This window comes from Malurus melanocephalus, unplaced genomic scaffold, assembly GCF_030028575.1.
Source record: "Malurus melanocephalus ecotype Western Australia unplaced genomic scaffold, MMel_1.1 scaffold_40, whole genome shotgun sequence".
Classification (NCBI taxonomy): Eukaryota; Metazoa; Chordata; class Aves; order Passeriformes; family Maluridae; genus Malurus; species Malurus melanocephalus.
Genome location: NW_026623272.1, coordinates 857,318 through 877,934, shown reverse-complemented (window position 1 = coordinate 877,934; position 20,617 = coordinate 857,318). Strand labels below are relative to the sequence as shown.

General features: G+C 39.6%; 1 protein-coding gene across 2 annotated transcripts; it reads right to left on the bottom strand.

Annotated features, from left to right (window-relative positions):
* Positions 1-6,839: 6,839 nt before the first annotated feature.
* PRMT7 (protein arginine methyltransferase 7) lies at positions 6,840-20,286 on the bottom strand. Of its 2 annotated transcripts, XM_057364603.1 has the most exons (17): positions 20,162-20,286; positions 19,393-19,429; positions 17,951-18,100; positions 17,514-17,622; positions 16,690-16,802; positions 15,286-15,527; positions 14,962-15,139; positions 13,780-13,907; positions 12,840-12,999; positions 12,351-12,434; positions 11,355-11,402; positions 10,484-10,573; positions 9,674-9,835; positions 9,464-9,538; positions 8,858-9,018; positions 7,621-7,717; positions 6,840-7,057 (listed from the first exon to the last, which is right to left on the bottom strand). In XM_057364603.1, the coding sequence occupies exons 1-17, from the start codon at positions 20,254-20,256 to the stop codon at positions 6,902-6,904; spliced, it is 2,085 nt and encodes a 694-aa protein (XP_057220586.1). In that variant the 5' UTR covers positions 20,257-20,286; the 3' UTR covers positions 6,840-6,901. The 2 variants fall into 2 exon arrangements, with proteins under 2 accessions (XP_057220586.1, XP_057220587.1); XM_057364604.1 differs by lacking the exon at positions 9,674-9,835.
* Positions 20,287-20,617: the final 331 nt, after the last annotated feature.

The following is a 20,617-nucleotide window of genomic DNA, read 5'->3' as shown; positions in this document are numbered from 1 at the left end:
GTTCAGCCTGGGCACCAACCTGGCCTGGCAGGAACTGCAGAGATGGTCTGAGGTCTGGTGCCCCTCCCTGCTGTTTCATCCACGGCATCTGTGAGCATCAAATAAACCCCTCAGCCTGCTAGCACTGCACTCAGATGAGACTGGCCTTCAAGTGCCTCGTGTCTGAGACAAGCACAAGAGAAAACACGCCAAAATTACATGTTTTGTCAGTACAGACCCATGAAACCTGCAGAGCAGAGCATCCTGCTACAACAGCCATAAAGGCTGTTTTGTATTGAAATACGAAGAGACAGSCTTTCCTAGATATTTCTCTTCCTTCTTCCCTTTTTGAAGATTTTTTTTGATCTATATAGCAGGGTATGTGTCAAGGTAATACAAGAAAAGATAAAAACGTATTGTTTAACATAGAAGTTGACTTTATAATTCGTYTATTCCACTGTGCAACACAGAAGAAGTTGCTAGTTTTTGTTGAGCACTAGTCAGTATTATGAAAAAAGTGAAAGGCCAGGAAAGGGCAGGAATCAAAAACCCTGAAATCCATAAAGAAATTTATTTAATGCATGAAGAAAAAGAGATGTGGCTACCCAMACAGTTTCACACAAAACAGAAACACACAGTAAGCCATCCTAATGAAATATGCCAGCAGTTTTCAACACAGAGCCATAACACAGGAAGGCTGCACACCTGGAAAATTGAAAGTATMAAGAGGCACAACYTTTTGAGAATAAAGGGTTTCTTTGAACCAGMTAGAAGAGGCCCATGCCCTCTATTCCCCCAWTGTCACACATTCAGATAAAGCTTTGGGTTTGCACATCAATTCCAGAAGCAYAAACTTTAGATGAAATGTAGTTTTAGGCAGAAAGAGCTTTTGCTGAAGAGAGGTTCAAGTCCCTAATTCTGGAAGACTTCCTGGCTTGCTTTCCCATCAGCATCTGACCACTCTGCTCTGCTCTCAGGACCAGCCTGGCCAGCAGGGACACGGGAGCTGCAGGAAGCAGAGATGGGCACTGATTTTAAGTGAAGCCAAGGCTCAAGAAGAAGCAATGCCAACAGGGTCACTTAAGGCACCATCACCTAAACTCCACCGACAGAATAAAACCACCTGAGCTGGAGTCCAAAGACCATTGATACTCAATAGAAAGAGGCAATGAGAAGCATTATGGAGAACTCTTATACAGCATCAGCTCAGGAGGGAAGAGACACAAAACACCACTGTTGATTTAAAACAGCAGCAACAMAAGCAGTCAATACCAAAGCCACTGCCTTGGCCCCCAGCACGTCTCAGTATGCCAGGACACACACGTGGCAAAACAGTCAGCAAAATTATACGTTCTGAATGTTCTCTTCACACCAGTTCATTACCCCTGTGTGCTCTTGGTTCCCTTGGGCTGGAAGSCACACAGACACAGCCACACAGACTCAACACATGAACTTTTGTTTCTCAAGTCCCACTATTGCTCACAAAATAGAGCCAGCCCCTCACCCAATGATCGCTCCCCTGTGGGCTGGCAGCAGGAGCTGACACAACTTATTTTGGTAGGACACAGCCTGGGGTGCTGGGATGCACAGGGAAGGGTAAGGAGAATGTGTCCATCCTCCCCTGCAGCTCAGACCCTCAGGAGCCCGGCAGGAAGGGGCACAGGGGCACAAAGCTCAGGGACATCCCTGACCGTGTCCCCTCAGCTGCCAGTTTATTCCCAATTCTGGATGCATTCCCAGCCTTTCCACCCCACCCATGAGAGGGTGTCTCATCCTCTGTCTCAGCCCCTGGGTGTGACATTGCATCCTCTGTCTCAGCCCCTGGGTGTGACATTGCTGCTGCCTGGCAGGCAGGCACGAGATGAGCCATGCAGACCTGCTGTAGAGTGCCTGCAGCCATTCCTAGAAACACTGCAGCTGAGCAGGAATGTGGCGTTTCGGAGTGCCGCAGTGAAGGCTGTGTCTCCCTCCCACCTCATTCATCCTGCAGCTTGATTTATTTGCTGATTGTCAGGAGTGTGAGTAATTGGTTTCTTAGATACCCTAAGAGGAAGCCAGCAGGCGCCTTATGTGAGGACAGACACAGCAGGATCCACCACCCTGCAGAAGCAGCAGCACACTCAGAACCTGCAGCACCCACTCCTTCTCCCAAAGCATGAGTACATCGCTTCCCTGAGGGGTGATGTGCAAGGCAAGAGAGAGCAAAGGCTGTGGAAAATGACAGGAGTGAGAGGCACAATCCACAGCAAAGAGGCTGCTAGCTCRTCAGGCAGCTGCACTTCAACAAAACCCTGAGGAAGAAACAGAGCTTATGTGGCTTTTGTGTAACTTAAGGCCAAGAAACCCTGGGACTGTGCCCACACCTCTGTGAAGAGCAGCCAGACCTGCAAGTGCAGGCTTTCCCCTGGCACACAGGAATCAGCTCAATATCATCAGCTCTCATTCATTCATTACTGCCCTTATCCACAAAAGAGGCATCTTCAGGGCTCTCAAATCCTAGAAGAATCCTGCTGGGGGGGRAAAAAAAAGTGGGTCATCTTCATGACAGCTTTTGAAAACAAAACCGAAGCTCTACAGCTTTGTAAATACATGTTTATACAAAATATGTCATTTCTATATAATAAAAAATTACATTTTACATGTGTGTTAAAAACCACGTGGTTTTCATTACAGAGCTATCCAAGGATTTACTGCCTCTGAGCCTTTATCTGCTGCATCTCGGTCAAACCTCATAAGGCTGCATCTGAAATCACACTGTGCTAAGAAAACAAATGATTAAAGCAGAGCTAGGGAGTCAGGGGATTAGTCTCTTCTGCAAGGCCTTGAGCAAGTCATTTTTAGCTCTGAGGCTCTAATCTTATAGTGAGCCTGGGGCAGATGAAACACTCACACACCCACATAAAGCACACTTAGTTTTCTTCTCGTCTGAAAAATAGAGATGACAACACATACCTCTCTGAGAAGCATCTTAATCACTAATCTGCATTAAATGCTGGGAAATGTGAAGTATTACAATGATTAAGTACCAAAGCAAATTAACATTTTGCAGTGTTATCAGAGTCAATAAGATAGAATGACAACACAAGCACCCATTGTATTCAGCTCACAATCATCACTGAAAAAATCCAACACTAGGAAGCTGTAATAGTCTCTTCCCACCCTAACAACCAGCTGTAAGTACAAATAGAATACAAAAGATGAGTGACTAAATGAATTAGTCYTGAACTGCATCCTCTATCTTGTTAAGTGCAGGAAGCCCACACAGAGCAGTTTCAAAGGGACTAATGAAGGAGAAAAGCAGGCTCCAGGATCTCAGTCTTTGAACTGCCCAGCCTTCAGACAAAAGGTACCAGTTCTGCAAAYAAAGGGACAAATTTTGCAGCTGCCATGACTCAGGAAACACCCTTTAACATGCAAGACTTGTCCTTCCTTAGGACCATGACAAGTTCACTATCCTAAGAGTACTGTTCACTCTGTGTATTCAGCCTGAAATAGTTTGCTGCCTGTGTGCTTTAACAGTAGGAGCAGGTCTGGATTTGATTTACTAGTACTTGTCAGCTTTTGCACTACTTTTCCACTTCCATGAATGTATGTACGGTGTATCTCATCACCATGAGTGTTACTGGCACATGAGACAGCTGAATTGCAACTCTCTGCATTCTCCTCATTTATGATGTGCTAGAAATTCAAAAGTGGGCTCTCAGCACCCTCTTGTGGAGCTGTGCTGTGGTAACCAACACATCTTGGTAAAATTTCATCATAATTCAAAGCAACAGAACAGTTACTTCTGCAGCAAAGCCAGAATGGGGAAGTTAAATGTGAATGGCAACACTTGGTAGTTTATTATGATTTTTAATACCCGACTAAAACACACGAGTGCAAGCATCTCTTGTGGCACATTGAAAAGCTGCCCAGCTATACCCTGGCTCTACTGCAATATATGAACTGTAATGCTGTTAGTTTAGGGCTGGCAGAGGATCCTATTTCTATTATAACGTGTGTCTGTGCCTGCAGGCCTAGTCAGGATCAAAGCTGTTGTCATTTATAAAAAAAATTGCCTGTGGTGGCAGCACAGAGTAAGTTCCTTCCAAGAGAAAATAGGATTCTTGCTCAGCTTATTAAGATGCCCATGGCCAGCAGCTCTTCCAGCTCGGAACATTCACTGCAATGCTTCTGTCAGGTCTGRGAACAAATGGGAGGCTGAATGCTGCTCCTGGGTAATGTGTTTTTGACAAAGTGGCATTCCTCCCCCAAGTGCGTACTTGCAGTAAAATGCCCCGTGGAAGAGGACAGAGGTAGAAGCAGTCTTGTGCTCTTGCACACATTTCTCTTGTATAAGAAATGGCCAGTGTCCCTCTGAGAGCAGCTGTTTTCCACACAATTTACTGATCACATCAGGTTATGATGCCCAACCTGAAGAGCTCATGTAAGTCAAGAAGAGTGGTACATACAATAGTCCTAATTACACACACATGCAAGGTAAGGGCTTGCCTCAACATAACAGTTCCCAGCAATTTTAACCAAATCCTGGAAGCAGTTGCAGAGCCTATCTAAATGCCCAAACATAACCAGAAAGCATTAGTGATGTTGGTAACACTCACTATGAATTAAAACATGCACAAGGTTTCTTGACTATATCCATCAGATTTTGTTCCTCTAAGGAACACAAAGATGCTAAAATATGCTCAGCATTCCATCCTTTCAGTGTTTTTTTTATTTTTGGAAAGCAGCAATGCAATTTCTGCTCCAGGTATACTGAAATTTAAGGTGTTCCCCCTCACATGCACATAGCCCTCAGCTCAGCCCTGGGAGCACAGTTCTGCAGGCTGCTGTTACTGCCTCCAGCCTCTGCCCTTCCCTTTCACTACACCCAACCCTGAGAACCTCAACAGACCCAACTCTCACAGCCCCAAGCATGTCCCTCAGTCACCATCCCTAATATCCACCACAAGGGCCATGTAACTTCAACATAYGTAATACTGATAACAAAATACAAATTCCCATCAGTGTGGTTTTCTTCCCTTTGGCATTTTAACAAATATGTTTTATTTCTTCTTAGATAGTACAATTCAGGCACATCGATACACTGCTACCTTTGGGAAAGCTCATACTACACAATAAAATACTGTGAATTTGGTTGTGTTTTTGTCCTATGTTACTTTTAAACATACAAATTCTAATGCACTGCTGTTGATTAGTTTTGTGTTCCTTATGGAACACTGTGCTCTTTTGCTGGATCCAGAATGACTTGTGCAGTTAGATGCACTTTCAGAACTATTCCCACTGCAGAGCAAGAACAGCAGCTCATGCTTTCTGTGTCAGGCCAGACATAGGAGTCACATCAGGAGAAGAGCAGCTGTACAATGCCAGCCTTTTTCAGCCTTGCAAACTGTGCCTGTGCCTTTAAAAAAAAAAAAGGGCCAAGCCTTAAGTAAAGGCTTGGCCATATTACTGCTGCCTTTACAACTGTACTGTGTACAACACATAATCGATTTGCCACCAYGCTTTCTGTAGGCTAGGCACAGTGTATCAAAATTAAAAACTGTTTCATGAACAGCAACCTATATTTTCCAGCAAAGTCTAAGATAGTCTAAAGCATCTTAAAAGTKCAGTTTTGAAAAGTGAAATTCAGAGACCTCAGCAGGAGCTGCAGGGTTTCTGTTCATSAGGAAAACAGTTCTAAAAATTTACCAGTATTTCATATGGCTTGTGGGTCTATAAATATGATCACACCATTAGGAAAAGAAGCAGGAAAAGTTCTTACTCACAAGGACGATGTATCATGGTGACCAGGAAAGCAGAGTAGGGGAGGCTCCTGCTGCCTCATGCCTTCTTCAYGGTATTCCTTTCACTTTGCTAAAGYTGCTGCTCAGAGGAAACAGGAGTAGCTTTGGGAACAGTTATCCCTGTGGATGGCTGACATAATTTGGGACAGGCAGGACATTGATTTTCTATCAAAACCTTAATAGGTCACACATACAAAACAGATACACCAATTGATTGTTCATCTARAGCAGAGCTCATTTCACACAATGCCATTGCTGCCAACGTGACCTGGAGAGGAACTGAGACATCTCAATAKTAGACATGTACTACTGCAGAGCACCTTACAACGTAGCCAAACTGGTGGGTAAGATTTACACCTCTGATGGAATGAATTTAAGGCCATATTTTAAACATGTATTGACTATTGCGTATCTCACAAACATTTGCTTTTTAGACAACTCTTCCTTTTGTTTCTGGTCAGACTGCCATCAGTTTGTCACTTCCAATTAATTTGAATACGAATGTTTTCTAATTTCCAGTCACAGCTTTCCAGATTTTAGTCACTGCTTGGCAAATGACTCTTCAGGAATGCAGCATCTCAATACTCCAGCAGAATGTCAGTGCACCATACTTTCATTCACTAGCCATTTCAGCTTAGAACCAGCCACAACTCAGACAGAGCAGCTAAGCTGTTTCCCTCTCCCTGTTAAATGTACTAATACACATGTAGYTTGACTTGGGATTTCTTTTTGTGCACTCTGGAGATAATTTTTCTATCTTAGAGTGACGAGAGCAAAGCCTAAAAATAGATGTGCTTAACTCACTTTTTTCTAATGTCAGTGTAAGGCCTGGTGTCCTCATCCAATAATATGCCACRCAATAATCAGCTGTTATTGTTGAGTCAACTGTTTTGTGGCTCCATAACATTATATAAAATCCTGAAACAGATTATTAAAACCATGTGTATATATGTACATAAACCCTGACTACAATAGCTATCCCTAAGAAATGGTTCCTCTCTAACTGTATTTTGAAAACAAATCCAAAAAGGTTAAGTATGTATCAGAACAAAATAAATAAAAGAAATCCTCTGCTGTACAAAAAAAAATACTGTATGTTTATTATAATCTAGGAATATAAGCAAATGGAAAGTATCTTATAATAGCTTAAAATCCATGGCAATCTCTCCTGTCTTTGTGTCAAAATTTATAGCATATGTGACAGCAGTAGGATCTGACAGAATTTCTGATTCAATAACAGAGCTGAAGAAATAAACAGCTTGCTTGCAGTGGGGATTCCATTCACAGTTTCCCTACAGGAGAGAGTTAAAAGTGAAAGCAGTCAAAATCTACAATATTATTACTGTAYAGCAACAATGCAGTAAGAGTTCTTRTTCCCAGCTGAGCACACAGTTATCAACAGTTTATCAGCTACACTGCCATCCACTGTACTATGGAACACATAACTTGAAATACCATCTGCTACACCACACACTGAAGTCACTGAGTTAACGGTGGATTTGGCCAAAGAATATTGAGACAGGATACTAAAAACACTCCTTCCCCTCCAAATTTTTGCTTTTATTAAAGTGAGATGAGGTATTTATATGAATAAATTCTACTTTGACCTAGTATCCCATTTAAATTCTGAATTTGATTCCAAAGTAGGCAGCATTTGGATGCAAATCAGACTCTCTCATTTTAAGGTACATCCCCTGCTCCCCACAAAAACACAAACACTTTTACTAATTCTGACTACACAGTATTCAAACTGTGTAACATGGGGCACTAAATAAYCCAAGCACATTAAATAACCCAACAGAGACCCACTGCAATCCTACAGACTTTGACATAGTCAGTGARATTGAAGACATACCTTTTCATTTGGAATTTGCATCAGTCCTGTACTAACGGAGATATCGGCAGCAAGATGATATTCCATCCACAGAACTGCTCCATGGCTCTTGCCTTTCCTGGGGAGAGGGGCAGGATAAAACATGTCACTTTACACAATATTGGCAGTTTAAATATTGCACTAGTGTTTAAGTGAGAACTGTAAAAGCATGAGCAACTTCTTTCCTTGAAATAAAGCTGAACAGCTGACTCGTTTGGTAATTGGGCATCAACTTTTAAAGTATTTGTAGATACAAGATCTAAAAAAGGCAAGGAAGAGAACATGTCATAACTACATCACTGAGCAGCACAGCCACTTAACCAGCACTGAATAACATGGCATAAATTACATGGCATACTCTGAGAACTTCCTTTTGAGACCTCAGTTTCTATGAACTCTGAATTTAGGGGAAATATTTACCACACATACCATGTCATTTYAAGTGCCTGCTCTACCAGGAGCAGAGGTCACACCAGTGTGCTGCCTGTAAACACAACTGCTGCAAAGGCAGAGACCCCACACAGATGGCTCTGGAGTCTMTGAAAGATTAATTTTGTTTAATGAGAAACACAGCAGTGTTTGAGYTATGTAAGCTCAAGATAGTAAAAAAATAAAATGGTTTGGTTTCTTAATTTTTAACAGTCTTTCAAGTTTGAACAGCATTAAGCACAATCCACTGCTATATTAGAGTGAAAAGTGTCTYAGAAGATGTAGCCAATACCAAGATTGACAGGATTATAGTTAGAAGGAAGGATAGCCTATACATTAAAAGCTATTAACAATAATTTTAAAGCTATTAAACATAATAATTTATTAATTATTAAACAATAATTTGACATGCTAAGTTACAGCTTTTTCTGTAAGTACTCAGCAATAGGCAGCAAACAAAGATTAAAAACATCTAGATAATGTTTTATTTTCTCTAAACTATATATTAATCTATCTAAATTTTAAATCATGGTGACAGCTAGTAAAATGTTATTTTTTTTAAAAGAGGCAATTTATCTAATCTAATAATATCTAATATTACAATATTATTGTTATAGCCTACTGTGAATAGCCACAGGTAGTTTGTGTCAGAACAACTTCCACGGCCTTAGGTCACATTATTAAAAACTGCCAAGTACATTCCCACCACTGAAGTGTAATACACAAAGAGCTTAAATAGAAGATAAAAAATGGATGATGACAAAATATTTACTGCATTGAGAAAACTGACCGTAAGAGATTTACAGAGCCCTCTGTGCTGAGACAGTGCTGTGGTACAGTCCTTGTGAAGTCAAATACCAAAACTTCCTGTGGATCTGAGAGTGACTTGCAGGGATATTCCCACAGTGGGTGAGGTTCTGCTTCCTTGGATTCCCKAAAATTCAGAGAATCCTGAAGAAAGGAAGGAATAAAATTAACTGAAAACAAYAGAAATGCAAACAGTCCATGTTTTCAAGTTAATGATGGGTCCTAAACCCAGAGTATTTATACAATAAAGCTGCAAGAGGRCAGGATTGCACTTAGGCGTAAACATGTCCTACATCCACAGCCCTCAGAAACAGAAATGGGCACTTTCAAAATACAATGCATTGAAATTTTCTTCTCCCTCAAGATGAATTCCACAACTGCCCATATTCCTCCACAATTACTGTAAAAGTAATCTCAATGGCTAACTCAGATATGGAGATTGATAGCCAGCTCTAGAAACAGATAAAAATGAATCTCAAAGAGTGGTGTACTGCCTAATACACAAGTTTTTCAACAGTCACTAAATGCTTTATTAAGCCAAACTGAATTTTTGTTTTGCTGAGACTTGTGCTGAAACTATTTTTCTTACTTTAATCATATCATCCATAGTCTGGACATCAAAACCTTCACAGATGCCACATGGACTCCGGATTCTCCACAAGTCCTATAAAAGGCAACAGGATTTTGTTTGGCTTTAGTAAAGGAAACAGGAAATCTTAAAATAATTTTAGCTGTAGCTTAGACATTTGATAGCAAGCCAGTTTTAAGTGGATTTGTGTAAATACCTTCAGAATCTCACCTGGAACTCCACAACCATCATGTGCAAAGAAGCAGACTGAGGTAGGACAGTGACATCACTGGCAAGGTGAGTGCTCACAGCTGTCCTGGCATACCAGAAATACAGGTTATGCCATGGCAACAAACTGGTAGTGAAAAACGGCTCCCCCACAAGGACAGAAATCTTGGCAAAGAAAGGGAGAGATAAAAAGTATTATTTATAATAAAGACCAATAGTTCACACCACAGGCTGCTCAGATCTTCCAATAGCTACCAGTTCAATATATTAAGTGAAATCATCTAGATAAAAACTTCTACTGCTCCATAGTGATTTAATTACTATATACTGCACATATAGCACAYTGGACATTGGTTTGTGGGTTTGGTTTTAAAGTGAGTTTTCCTGCTACCAAGTTTGTGAGAAAATATTGCAGTTTAAATTTAGAAGGCTTTGTGTAAGTCATACAATTCTGAAGCTTTTAAGATACTGATATTACTTCCTGATAGATTGCAATCTTCTTGAGTGGCCCGTGAAAGAGCTACAGCCTTGCAGAACATGTGYAGTTAAACCAGTTAAACTGCCTTAACAACTGGTGCAATTCATACAGCAGGGAAAGTCAGACCCTTCAAAAACAAAGCAACTAACAACCCTCAGTCTTTATTCTCCATCAATTTTAGTGGCACATGGTGTGAACCATTTACTCATTACATTTTATGTGAACTGGATTTTAACAAGATTCATTGTGATTACAGGGGCACAGCAGGAAAGCAAGATTCCTTTTTACCTTCTGTTCCCTACCAACCCCCCAAAATTCAATATACTCTAACAYACCTTTTTATCCTCCAAATGAGAAGGCTTCAGCAGCTCAGGACGCACTTCTATTATTTTGATTTTATCTTCAAGATGATTTGCTTTAAAAAACTAAAATCAAAAAGTAGCACATCATCAAAAGCCACAGTTGAAACTCAAACCCATACCAAAATAGCAATTATTTTGAAAACAAATGATAAAAAAGCCCCAGTAGCCAGAAGAAATTTTTTAAGAGCTGCCTGCCATAACTCACAAGGATGATCCAAGTCTATTCTTGAAGGATGCACGCACATAGAACAATGTGTCATGCTTGGGGAACTATAGCATATGCCCTCAATATTGTTTCAATTAACTGTATAAAAAGGCAGATAACATAAAAGTTGCCTCACCTTCATTCATTTGAGGCATATAAGAAAGATAATCAAGAAAGGTAAGAATCACTTCAACTATGAATACACTGCATATTTAGCCTTTTGAGTGCAGGTTTGAGTCCTCATTTGCCCACCATTCCTGTTTTTGCACTGCTGAGCCACAGGCTGTTGCAGACCTTCAAATATACAGTGTCAACTAAAGGAGCCACAGCCAAATGATGGCTTCAGGACGCTGCTTCCACTCACTTCTCAGGCACCAGCTGCCTCTCCTGAACAGCCTCCACTCCAGTGGCAGAGCCTTCTGTGCCCTTCCCCAAGGCAAGCAGCATTCCCAGCTTGTCTCAGCTGGAAGACAGAAGTGCTGGATGCTGTTTGCCAGGCAAGCTTTGGGATGCTGTCACTAATCCTCACAAACAAACAGCCTGGCTTTTATCACCAAGGCAATGGCAGCAGCTCAAGCAGAAAAGCCAAGAGACATCTGCAAGGAGAGATCCAGCTTGCACAGAAAATCGAATACTCACTTTGTCCATGACAGAACAGGACACACCAGAGTTTTCTAATGTAAACACCTAAAGAAAATACACAACAGTTAGTCAAACAAACGTAATAGTTTTTAATTGAAAGAATATGCAACCGAAGAACGAAGGAACATTTTGATGCCCTAGTGAGCACAGTTCATAATATCCAGGGAGCTATTCCACAACCCACTATCACGGACAGTTTAAACTACAAAATACCCCCAATAACTACAGTTTTAATAACACTGTTTTCACAGCCATACAAGAAAAAAAACYCTCAACAGAATGCAAATATTTATTTTTCCATTTTTAAGTTGCACACAGCATATTAACACTTGCTCTAAGCACATATTTACTCCTGAACAAATGCAAGCATATTGCCAGTGTGCCAAACTGTAAATATTGCTTAACATGACCTGACTGTATCACCTAAAAAGTGCTTAGAAGCCTTTTGCAGTAAGAAAAGAATAAGTTTTTTATCCAAAAAATGGTGAATAGTTAGGCAATATGCTACATTSCTCAKGATTTTATTACATAACACATTCCCAGATATTCAATACAACTGTAACAAATTTTAGTTTAAAGAGTTCCGTGGCATCAAGTAAGGCATTTATATGTGAGACAGGCAGGCAGCTCTCAGCTCTCATTTACACACAGACTCAGTACTCTTACTGCATCCTACTTYGCTCTTACAGATGTTCCACTCAAGACTAGATAATAAAAGTAATTATGGAGCATAAGGTAAGAAAAGACAAAAAAGGAAGAAAAGAAAAAAAACCTTGCCAGACATTTAGGTCCTTAGAAAGAGTGTTTCCAAAAGCACCAAGATACAAGACGGCAAACTGGAAGCAGTGGGGAATGAGGAACAGTACTTCCCTTTGGAACTACACATGGTAAATGTCAAATCTGGTAATTATTATCTTCCTGGACTTCAGCTTGACCAGAGCATAATTTAATCTCTYCTTCAACACAATGTAAAAATAGGACAAAGTACTGTACCTGCTTTGCTCCAAGATAGTGAGCCAGCACAGGCAGCAGACTGCCATCACTGATACAAAGGCAAACACTATCTGTTTTCAGAACCTATAAAAAATAAATACTCATTGTTATTCCAGAGGAAAAAGTTTTCTGCATTTGACACACTTTCATATCAATKAATGTAAAACATTCTCATGTAATGYCCTTGGCTTAATTCTGAAAAAGCTCAAGAAKGTATTGGACATCTTTATTCAACTACCAATACTACAGGTAACAAACACAAAGAGCTGCTACAAATTCTAGGCAAAAAATGGCTGCTTACCATTTAAAAATGTAATACCAAAGTTTTCAAGACAAAAATGTAACTTACATCTGCTGATGGAAAAAAATATACTTTGCAAGCAAAGTCCTTTGCAGGGGACAAACAAATTCCATAAATAATTACTGCAAATAAACCAGTATGTGCATCATCACAGAGGCCAATAAAACCTGCAGGCAACAAGCACTCACTTTCCTCAAGGCCTTGAYGTATTGGCGTGTTCGGTTCTGATCATTCAACTCCCCAAAGCGAGGTCTGTTCCAAAGCAGATGAGCAYGACACCTACAGACAGGACTCTCCACATGAACATCTGCTTTATGCTCCTCCTCAGCTGATTTATTCTCCTCTTCCCTGTAAAAAATTTCAGTGAAGTATGAACTACAACATCAGTGACATGTTTTTGCAAAAAAGCACATCCATGAATTTTGGCTGATATGCACAATAATGCCTGTGAACTCTGCTGTCACTGTTTCAAAGTTATTGGCTGTCCAGAGACATTTTTGTAACTGCACTTCCAAATGAAGAGAGGCCCAAAAGAATTTTCACCTTCTTTAAAAGACAAAACCAAGAACCAGCCCCCACCTTCCCACTAACTGTGATGACTGGATACCCAGGATTTACTCTTTCAGCAAACAGTTATTTGTTTGGATTACTAAGTAAAAAAAGGTACAGAAAACTCAGACATTTTAAAGCTAGCACTAGTTTTAAAAAATGTTAGTTGCCATTGTGATCACAACCAACATGRTTAAGTGCTTTTTAACCTGAGCAGAAGGCAAGAATCTCAAAAAGGCAGTTCTGACCAGGAAAACAGAAAATGGAAYAGCAATTATTTAACTCCTTTACCTATATGCCAGCCCAGCTAGCATATGTTAGGATTTTCAGGAATCAACCAGGAGTGTTTCATGTTTGTCACAGCTGCAACAAGGTATAATGCAGGGACTTGCAGTCCAACTGTGATTTTATGCATAATGTGTATTTTCCACCTGTGCATTGCCCATAAGGCAGCCTTTAATATTTTTCTAGCTCTCTATAGGTTCTTATCTTGCTCTTCTACAAATGCAAATACTCTTAAGAGCAGCAAATACTCATTATGGACTAAGATAGCAGYCTTTTTCACACACAGACTGTTACCTGGCTTTCTGCAGGTTATACCACACAGAGTACTCATCACGATAGGCAGTCAGCAACAACTTCTCACCCTGGAGAACTGGCTCCTCATTTGGAAGAAAATAAACACACTGCATCCAGTGATCTCTCCACTGAAAAGGGTTGATATACAAAGCCTTAAGAACTCACTCATAAATAGCAAATGGAAAGTAAACAATTAGCAGGAAATCCATTAGGAAGAATGGGCACAACKTTGAGGATGCATGATTAATTTAAAGAATCTTGTTCAGGTTAGCAAGGCTGAATAAAAACCAATATCACATATTGAATAATATTGATTTCCTGCAACAGAATAAGCCTGAGACCATTGGCTTGCTCACTAATCAAGCTTCCATTTCAACCAGATGAAAAATAAGCCAAAATTGCTTTGTATTTATTAATGCTATTTCACCTCCAGAGTTCACTTRTGCTAGAAACCTGTATCGAATTGCTGACAGCCTCATGCACCTAGAGTTAGATCACTTAGTGTCACTCTGATCACAGCACAACTACTCTGTGCTTCAAAAGGCTGCAATTGTCCCATGCTGAGTGGTCATTCTAAGCTGACTGAAGACCTCCAAGTCTGATAATTCCTACATGGTTAAGTGTAGAAATCAATCATTTTGTAAATTCCTTTTGACTAAGTTCATCCTACTAGCAAATACATTCACACAAAAACACAGGAATCTGACTTGATAGTAGTAATGTTTCTTTAATTATCTGTATCAATACAGCATTTTCCTACACCAGCCTCTTTTCTTCTTTTTATGAGTATAAATATACTACCATAAACACGACACTAATTTGGAAATCTAACAGAAGAACTACATGGAAGCAAACCAGAGACTAATATTTTAACCAGGGATAGAGACTAGTTAAGGAAAAATACATGGAAATCTTTATTTCTTTAAAGTAAAAAAGTAACAGTATCTGGAAGAACGTTTCAGTCTTTACGCTTTACATAAAAGATTACTCTTCACATTTAACATTAAAAAAAAAAACCTTAAAATGGGCACATACTGAAACTAAAATCTCTTCAATTTGCTTATTTAGCATCTTCCAATACATTAAACATTAGCAAATTCAAGCAGAGCTGTTTAAACCCCCCAGCACTCAAAAGAGTTGCTCAGTTATCTGACAATGGGATCTGAAGGCTCAGTATTTTACCTGCAAAGCAGAAGTGGGGTTTACCCAGTAGGGAGCCATTGTGCAATTTATCATCCCAGAGGGGTCCATGTCAATATCCCACCAGGAAAGTACAATCTGTGCCTTGCCWGATTTCACAGGCTCCAGCTGCACTCTGTAGTAGGTAGAAGCACTCTGTACTGGCTTRCTGAAATCCACACTGCAGAGAGAGAAGCATGAAAACTGTAAAAAGAAATAGTTGAGCGTTCTTCAGAAATCATCACCAGCTTCTTAYGCTGAATGCACAACTTATATGAAAGGCCTAACAGGATAACTTCATTTTGAACAAAACAATGTCTGCATTACCTGAACATTGTCACCACATCACTWAGGGTAGTGAAGTCACTTGAAGGCAYCTGGTTCAGCTGGATATCACAAACAGAGGGAACACCTGGACAGTTCTCCATTTCTGAAGGGGGAACAAGAATTTTTTCACCATCCTCTGCTTCAACACGAACAGGAAAGAGTTTCTTCCAGGACCACATTCTTTTGGATTCCACTAACTGGACATACACTGTTGCCCTGTGAGGCACTGCCTCACATCCTTCCTGAGTGTTCAAAACAAAGAGTAAACACATTCAACAAGTTTGACTTGCTAACATGAGTGAAAACTGCATCAGTTGAAATGCAAGCTCATTTAAAGGAAAGGTGAACTGGGAGCTTTGAAATCTACACTGCAAGTTATTTTGGAGACTTTAGTAACATCAGAGCAATTTGTCTCTCTGTGAAATACAATCTACCCTCTTTGCTGAGGTTCAGCAAGGCCRGATTACTTTATTAACAATACAATATTATCAGTTTACTAGCCTCAGTTAAAACTGCATTTCCATTCSTCTTCTGAAATAAGAGATCTATCCTGAGCTTCTCAAGGCAGAAAAGCTACTAAACTATCAACAATAAAAGAGAATGGCTGATTGCAATGAGAAAATAAGAAAAATACTGGCTCAAATATTTATGCAATGACAACTCTGTATCCATGTTTAAAAAATAGAAAACATATATGTTGTCCTAAAAATCCCACTATAAACTAAGAGCAAGCTACAAAGCCCAAAAACAATACTTTAATAGAAAAAAGATTAATTGCAATGTAGAGTTATATATGGAGAGCRGAACGAAGTTGTGGAGTGCTATTTTCTTTATATGTAAAGTGGTGAAAAGAAACCTAGAAACCTAAATAAATTTTTGCCATCCACATATGAATGAAAGGGAAACATTAAAAAAAAAGAGAAAGCACTAAAATTTTACCTACAGATCATACGTCCAAAACACCCCAACTAATTTAAATACATTGTTTAAMATATTTTCACATATGGAGTAGCAAGAGTAACATAGGAAAAAACAAACAACGAATAATGAACCAATGGCTGGGAGGTGAAGCCCATCAAATTTAGGAGAATTAATTTTTTAAAAACATCTTGGAACAAAGAYGTTACTAAGGAAAGCTTCAAATCAGAACTGAATGCCTTTATGAAAGATGTTAACCAGCAAGTTATTGGTTTCAAMGCAAAACAAGCAGGTGTAATTTCAGAGCCTGTGATTTATTCTAGGAATGAATCTAGTAAATTATTCARTGAATAAGAATCTAGCAGAGCTTATGGTGTATTTACCAAGGGATACAGAAGCCTAAATTCCGTATAATCTCTAGCCTACTTCAAAACAGGCAGAAGAATCTCTCTACTGATAGATGTGACATACCTCCTATTTTCTTACCTGTACAAGGTATTTGTGTGCATGCTCATAGGWTGGTAAAGCTCCTTCTCCTATCAGCTCTGTATCAAATAATTCTGTTACCAGGATGTTTGCCCGACACTGCATATCTCCATCTAAGAGACACAAATTAATATTGCAATATTAAGACTTTATGTAAGTGTTTCTGAAGATGTTATCCTGAAAACACAAGTAATAAAAAATTTGTTCCTGTTAGGGAATCTGCCTAAGACTGGAAATTATTTTCCATTTGAAATACAAATGACTACTGAAATACTMCTAGGAACTTTAAAGTAAATCTCTAGTGTTACTTTTTAGAGTGTAAAGTATCATGGAATTGTTACGGTTGGAAAARAACTTAAAGATCATCAAGYCCAACCACAACCCAGCACTATCACCATGTTCATCACTATACCATGTCCTCAAATGTCATAATCACATGATTTTGAACACTTACAGGGATGGTGACTCCCCCTACCCTAGGCAGTCTGTTCAATGTTTTACAACCCTTTCTGGCAAAAAAAAWTCCTAATCTCCAATCTAAACCTCCCCAGGCAGAATTTGAGGCYATTTCCACTCATCCTGTCACTTGTTACCTAGGAGAAGAGACCAACCCTCTGCTGGCTACAACCCCCTTTCAGGCAGCTRTAGAGATAAGGTCTCCCCTGAGCCCCCTCTTCACCAGGCTGAGCCCTGCTAGCTGCTCTCAAMGGACTCATGCTCCAGCCCCTTCAAAAGGATTAGCTTGTTTTAACTGAAAATGTACAAAGAATGAGTACTCCTTCAGGTACTTGCCAATTATTTTAAGCCTARCCTATTTTTCTCACCTGGGCCAACTGTGACTTCAGTGGAATGCTTGTTGATTACTTTGATCTTGTCAGAAAAACCGTTTTTCTCCACAATCTTCACAGCAGCATTAGCCATGGGCTTGAACACCTGTGAACAGCAGCAGTGTAGAAAATACATCTTTCAAAAACTTGGTTAAAGTACAATATCATACTTGAATTTTGATAAAAATTAGATAAAATTGAATAAAAGGAAATGTGCTTAGAAATCYTGATCTGTACATTTACAGAAACTGTCCTAAAAATAAAAAATGTGCTACACCTTTTCCACTATGATCTTTTAAGACTCAAGTGGTTTTGACGCAAGAGGCTCAATTAAAAATAACAAATGCAGCCAGTCCACTGATGGTGCACTGAAGCTAAAGAAAGCAGCTGTGAACACAAATGCAGAACAGGTGCAAGTGTTAACAAATGCTCACCTCAATTGCATAGCAGAAATCYGCCCCAGCTGAAGCTGCCATCATGGACAGGAGTCCTGTGCCAGTCCCTATGTCCAGCACAATGGCTTTCTCACCTCTCTCTTTCACTCTGCTCACTGCWGCACGAATACCTTGGTAGTACTTCACATTCTGTGGAGAATAAAAACATCAGCAACCTTTTATCCATTTATASTTTTAATTTCTGTGTGGAAACCTTGCATTCTCTGACAGTGAGTTTATAATGAGAAAAAGGCCTACAGACACCCTTTATGCCACACAGCCACACCAAAGCCATCTTCAGCCACAGCAACTGTATCTGGCAGTTCATCTGGCAGGACCAGTCCATTAAAAATACATCAATTTTCTTTAGAGAGTTCATATTATCATTGGTCAATCAGCTATTCATAGCATATGTATGATTTCCAAAYATGATATATTTTCTGCAGCAAATAACAATAAGATCCATGGGAAATACCACAGATTTTCTGATTAATTTTCTGCTGCAGGACCTCTCAAATAGTCTTATATTTCCTATGACAGTACAAGAGCTAAAGTATCTTGGATTTGGATTCCTCTCTTCATCTACCGATAAAGGTTCATACATGAGAATTAACCAGTGCAAATCCTGGGTTTTGGTCACATCCCATTGAATGGAGCTATAAGGAAACCAGCATTAACAACAGAAAAGAACCAAATCACCTGTCAGCTACAGGACAAAGATTGATACGTATGCTAATATTTCCTTTATAAAAACCTATCCTAAGACATTCTTCTCCAATGATTTATCAGGCATTTCCAAGGAAAACACAACTCATTTTGGAAGGTCTGCAGGACTCCTTTGCGAACAATTCTAGTTAACAAATTTGATACATATCATTCCAATATAGCTGTTGTAATTACTCAGACACAACTGCTATCTCTGCATGGCTTATTAAATGCCTGATCCCATTGACATGTTTTAATTCCATATGAATTCGAGCTTCATTGTGGAGGCCCTACAAAAGTCTCTCAAAAGATTACTGATGGAATGGCTGACCAACAGCTAGAGCASAACAAACATTTAAACTATTCACTCCAGACTTCCTCGACTGTATAAATGGCAGAATAAAACACAGAATAATAAAGCCAGACTTCATTTACACTCCTACAGAAACTAAGATGCCCAGCTTCACTTTTACAGCCTTTGGAATTTCATCTAATGAGTTCTCTCTGTCAAAAATGTTAAACACAGAACAGCAAAATGAGCTACTGAATATAAAAATGTACTGCAGAAAACAACAGAACAGTAAAGTCAGATGTAAGAAGGYATCTGTTGATCTAAGAGCATGTCTGGTACCTTAGAGTACATCACAACGTCATCATTTAATTCTTCAGAAAAACCTATATAACATGCAGTGACAGCTATTCAAGAGAAATGAAATGGCTTTTGCCTCTGTACTTACTCTGTCCTTATCGTGAAGCATATCTGCATAGCGTGACCTGCCATAAAAAACATGCCATTTAAAATACTCCATTCTGCAGAGCAACTGGCCCCCATTGCCCATAAATGCAAAAACACTGACACACTCTTTGAGCATCTGAAATTAGCTTTTACATGAACTCATGAACCATGGGCACAAATCCTCTCCAAGGCATAGACCTATCAACAAACAGCTGTGAAGTACCACCTGGAACAGATATAGAGTCATACTGGGCAATGAAAGACAGACTAAAAATAACCTATTGTTTACTACCAAGATTTAAACTTCTTTGGTCCCYGTTTCTTCATGAGTTGCACTACTCAAAAGTACCCCAAAATACATCCTCCCACCTTTTCTGGCTGTTWCATGAAGGTCTTAAAAAGCTAGAACAGGAACAGACAACTGGCTGTTTGTTGCATTTAAACCTGCTTTTAAAAGACATTTAGTCAATGCAATTTGCAATGCAATGACAACTCTGTCATTGCCAATATCATGATGAGCCCCAAGGAAAACATTAAAAAAATTAGAAGGAAACTACTTGGGAGAATAGTTTACAACGTTTTACACTGACAGTTCTGCCTTGTACATCACTGGGCCCCATTTACTGACAATCAGACCATTCTACAGTCTGTTCACCTCATGCCCTTGGAACTTCTACAAAGACAGACCCCCAAACTGTCATTAAAAAACAGCTGGATTTGCTCATTTTTTGGTGTCTTTAAGGGAACAAGCAACTACTTTCTGAGCATACCTCGCAATCTCCTGGTGGTAGTCATAGTCCTCACCCTCTTCTAACCACTCCATCGAACCAGTGGTTGGATTAGCTCTCCCACAAAAGGTCTTCATGATCAATCTCAATTTGTATTGTATTAYTTATKTATTWWKCRCRKKYWKKYTKSYTKYKYTTSMKTMWAWWWMAYMMAMYAMWKRYTGKSWRWRRAMAAAAAAAAAMWAAACAAACCAACCATAAAACTTTCAGTAAAMACAASAGGCATCCCTCTAGCTCTGGTTACKTGTACATTTCCCCTACTACACCTGCCTTGGCCAGAMGTATTGGTGACTGCTTYACGCTTTTTTCATATGGKCGTTTTAAGCTAAAATCAGTCAAYTAGTYCCAAACTGAGGGGACCCTGRAGATCATCTAGTTCCAACTCACTGAGAACAGTGCAGAAAAAAATACCCGGCAGTAAATCCTTACAGAAAAACA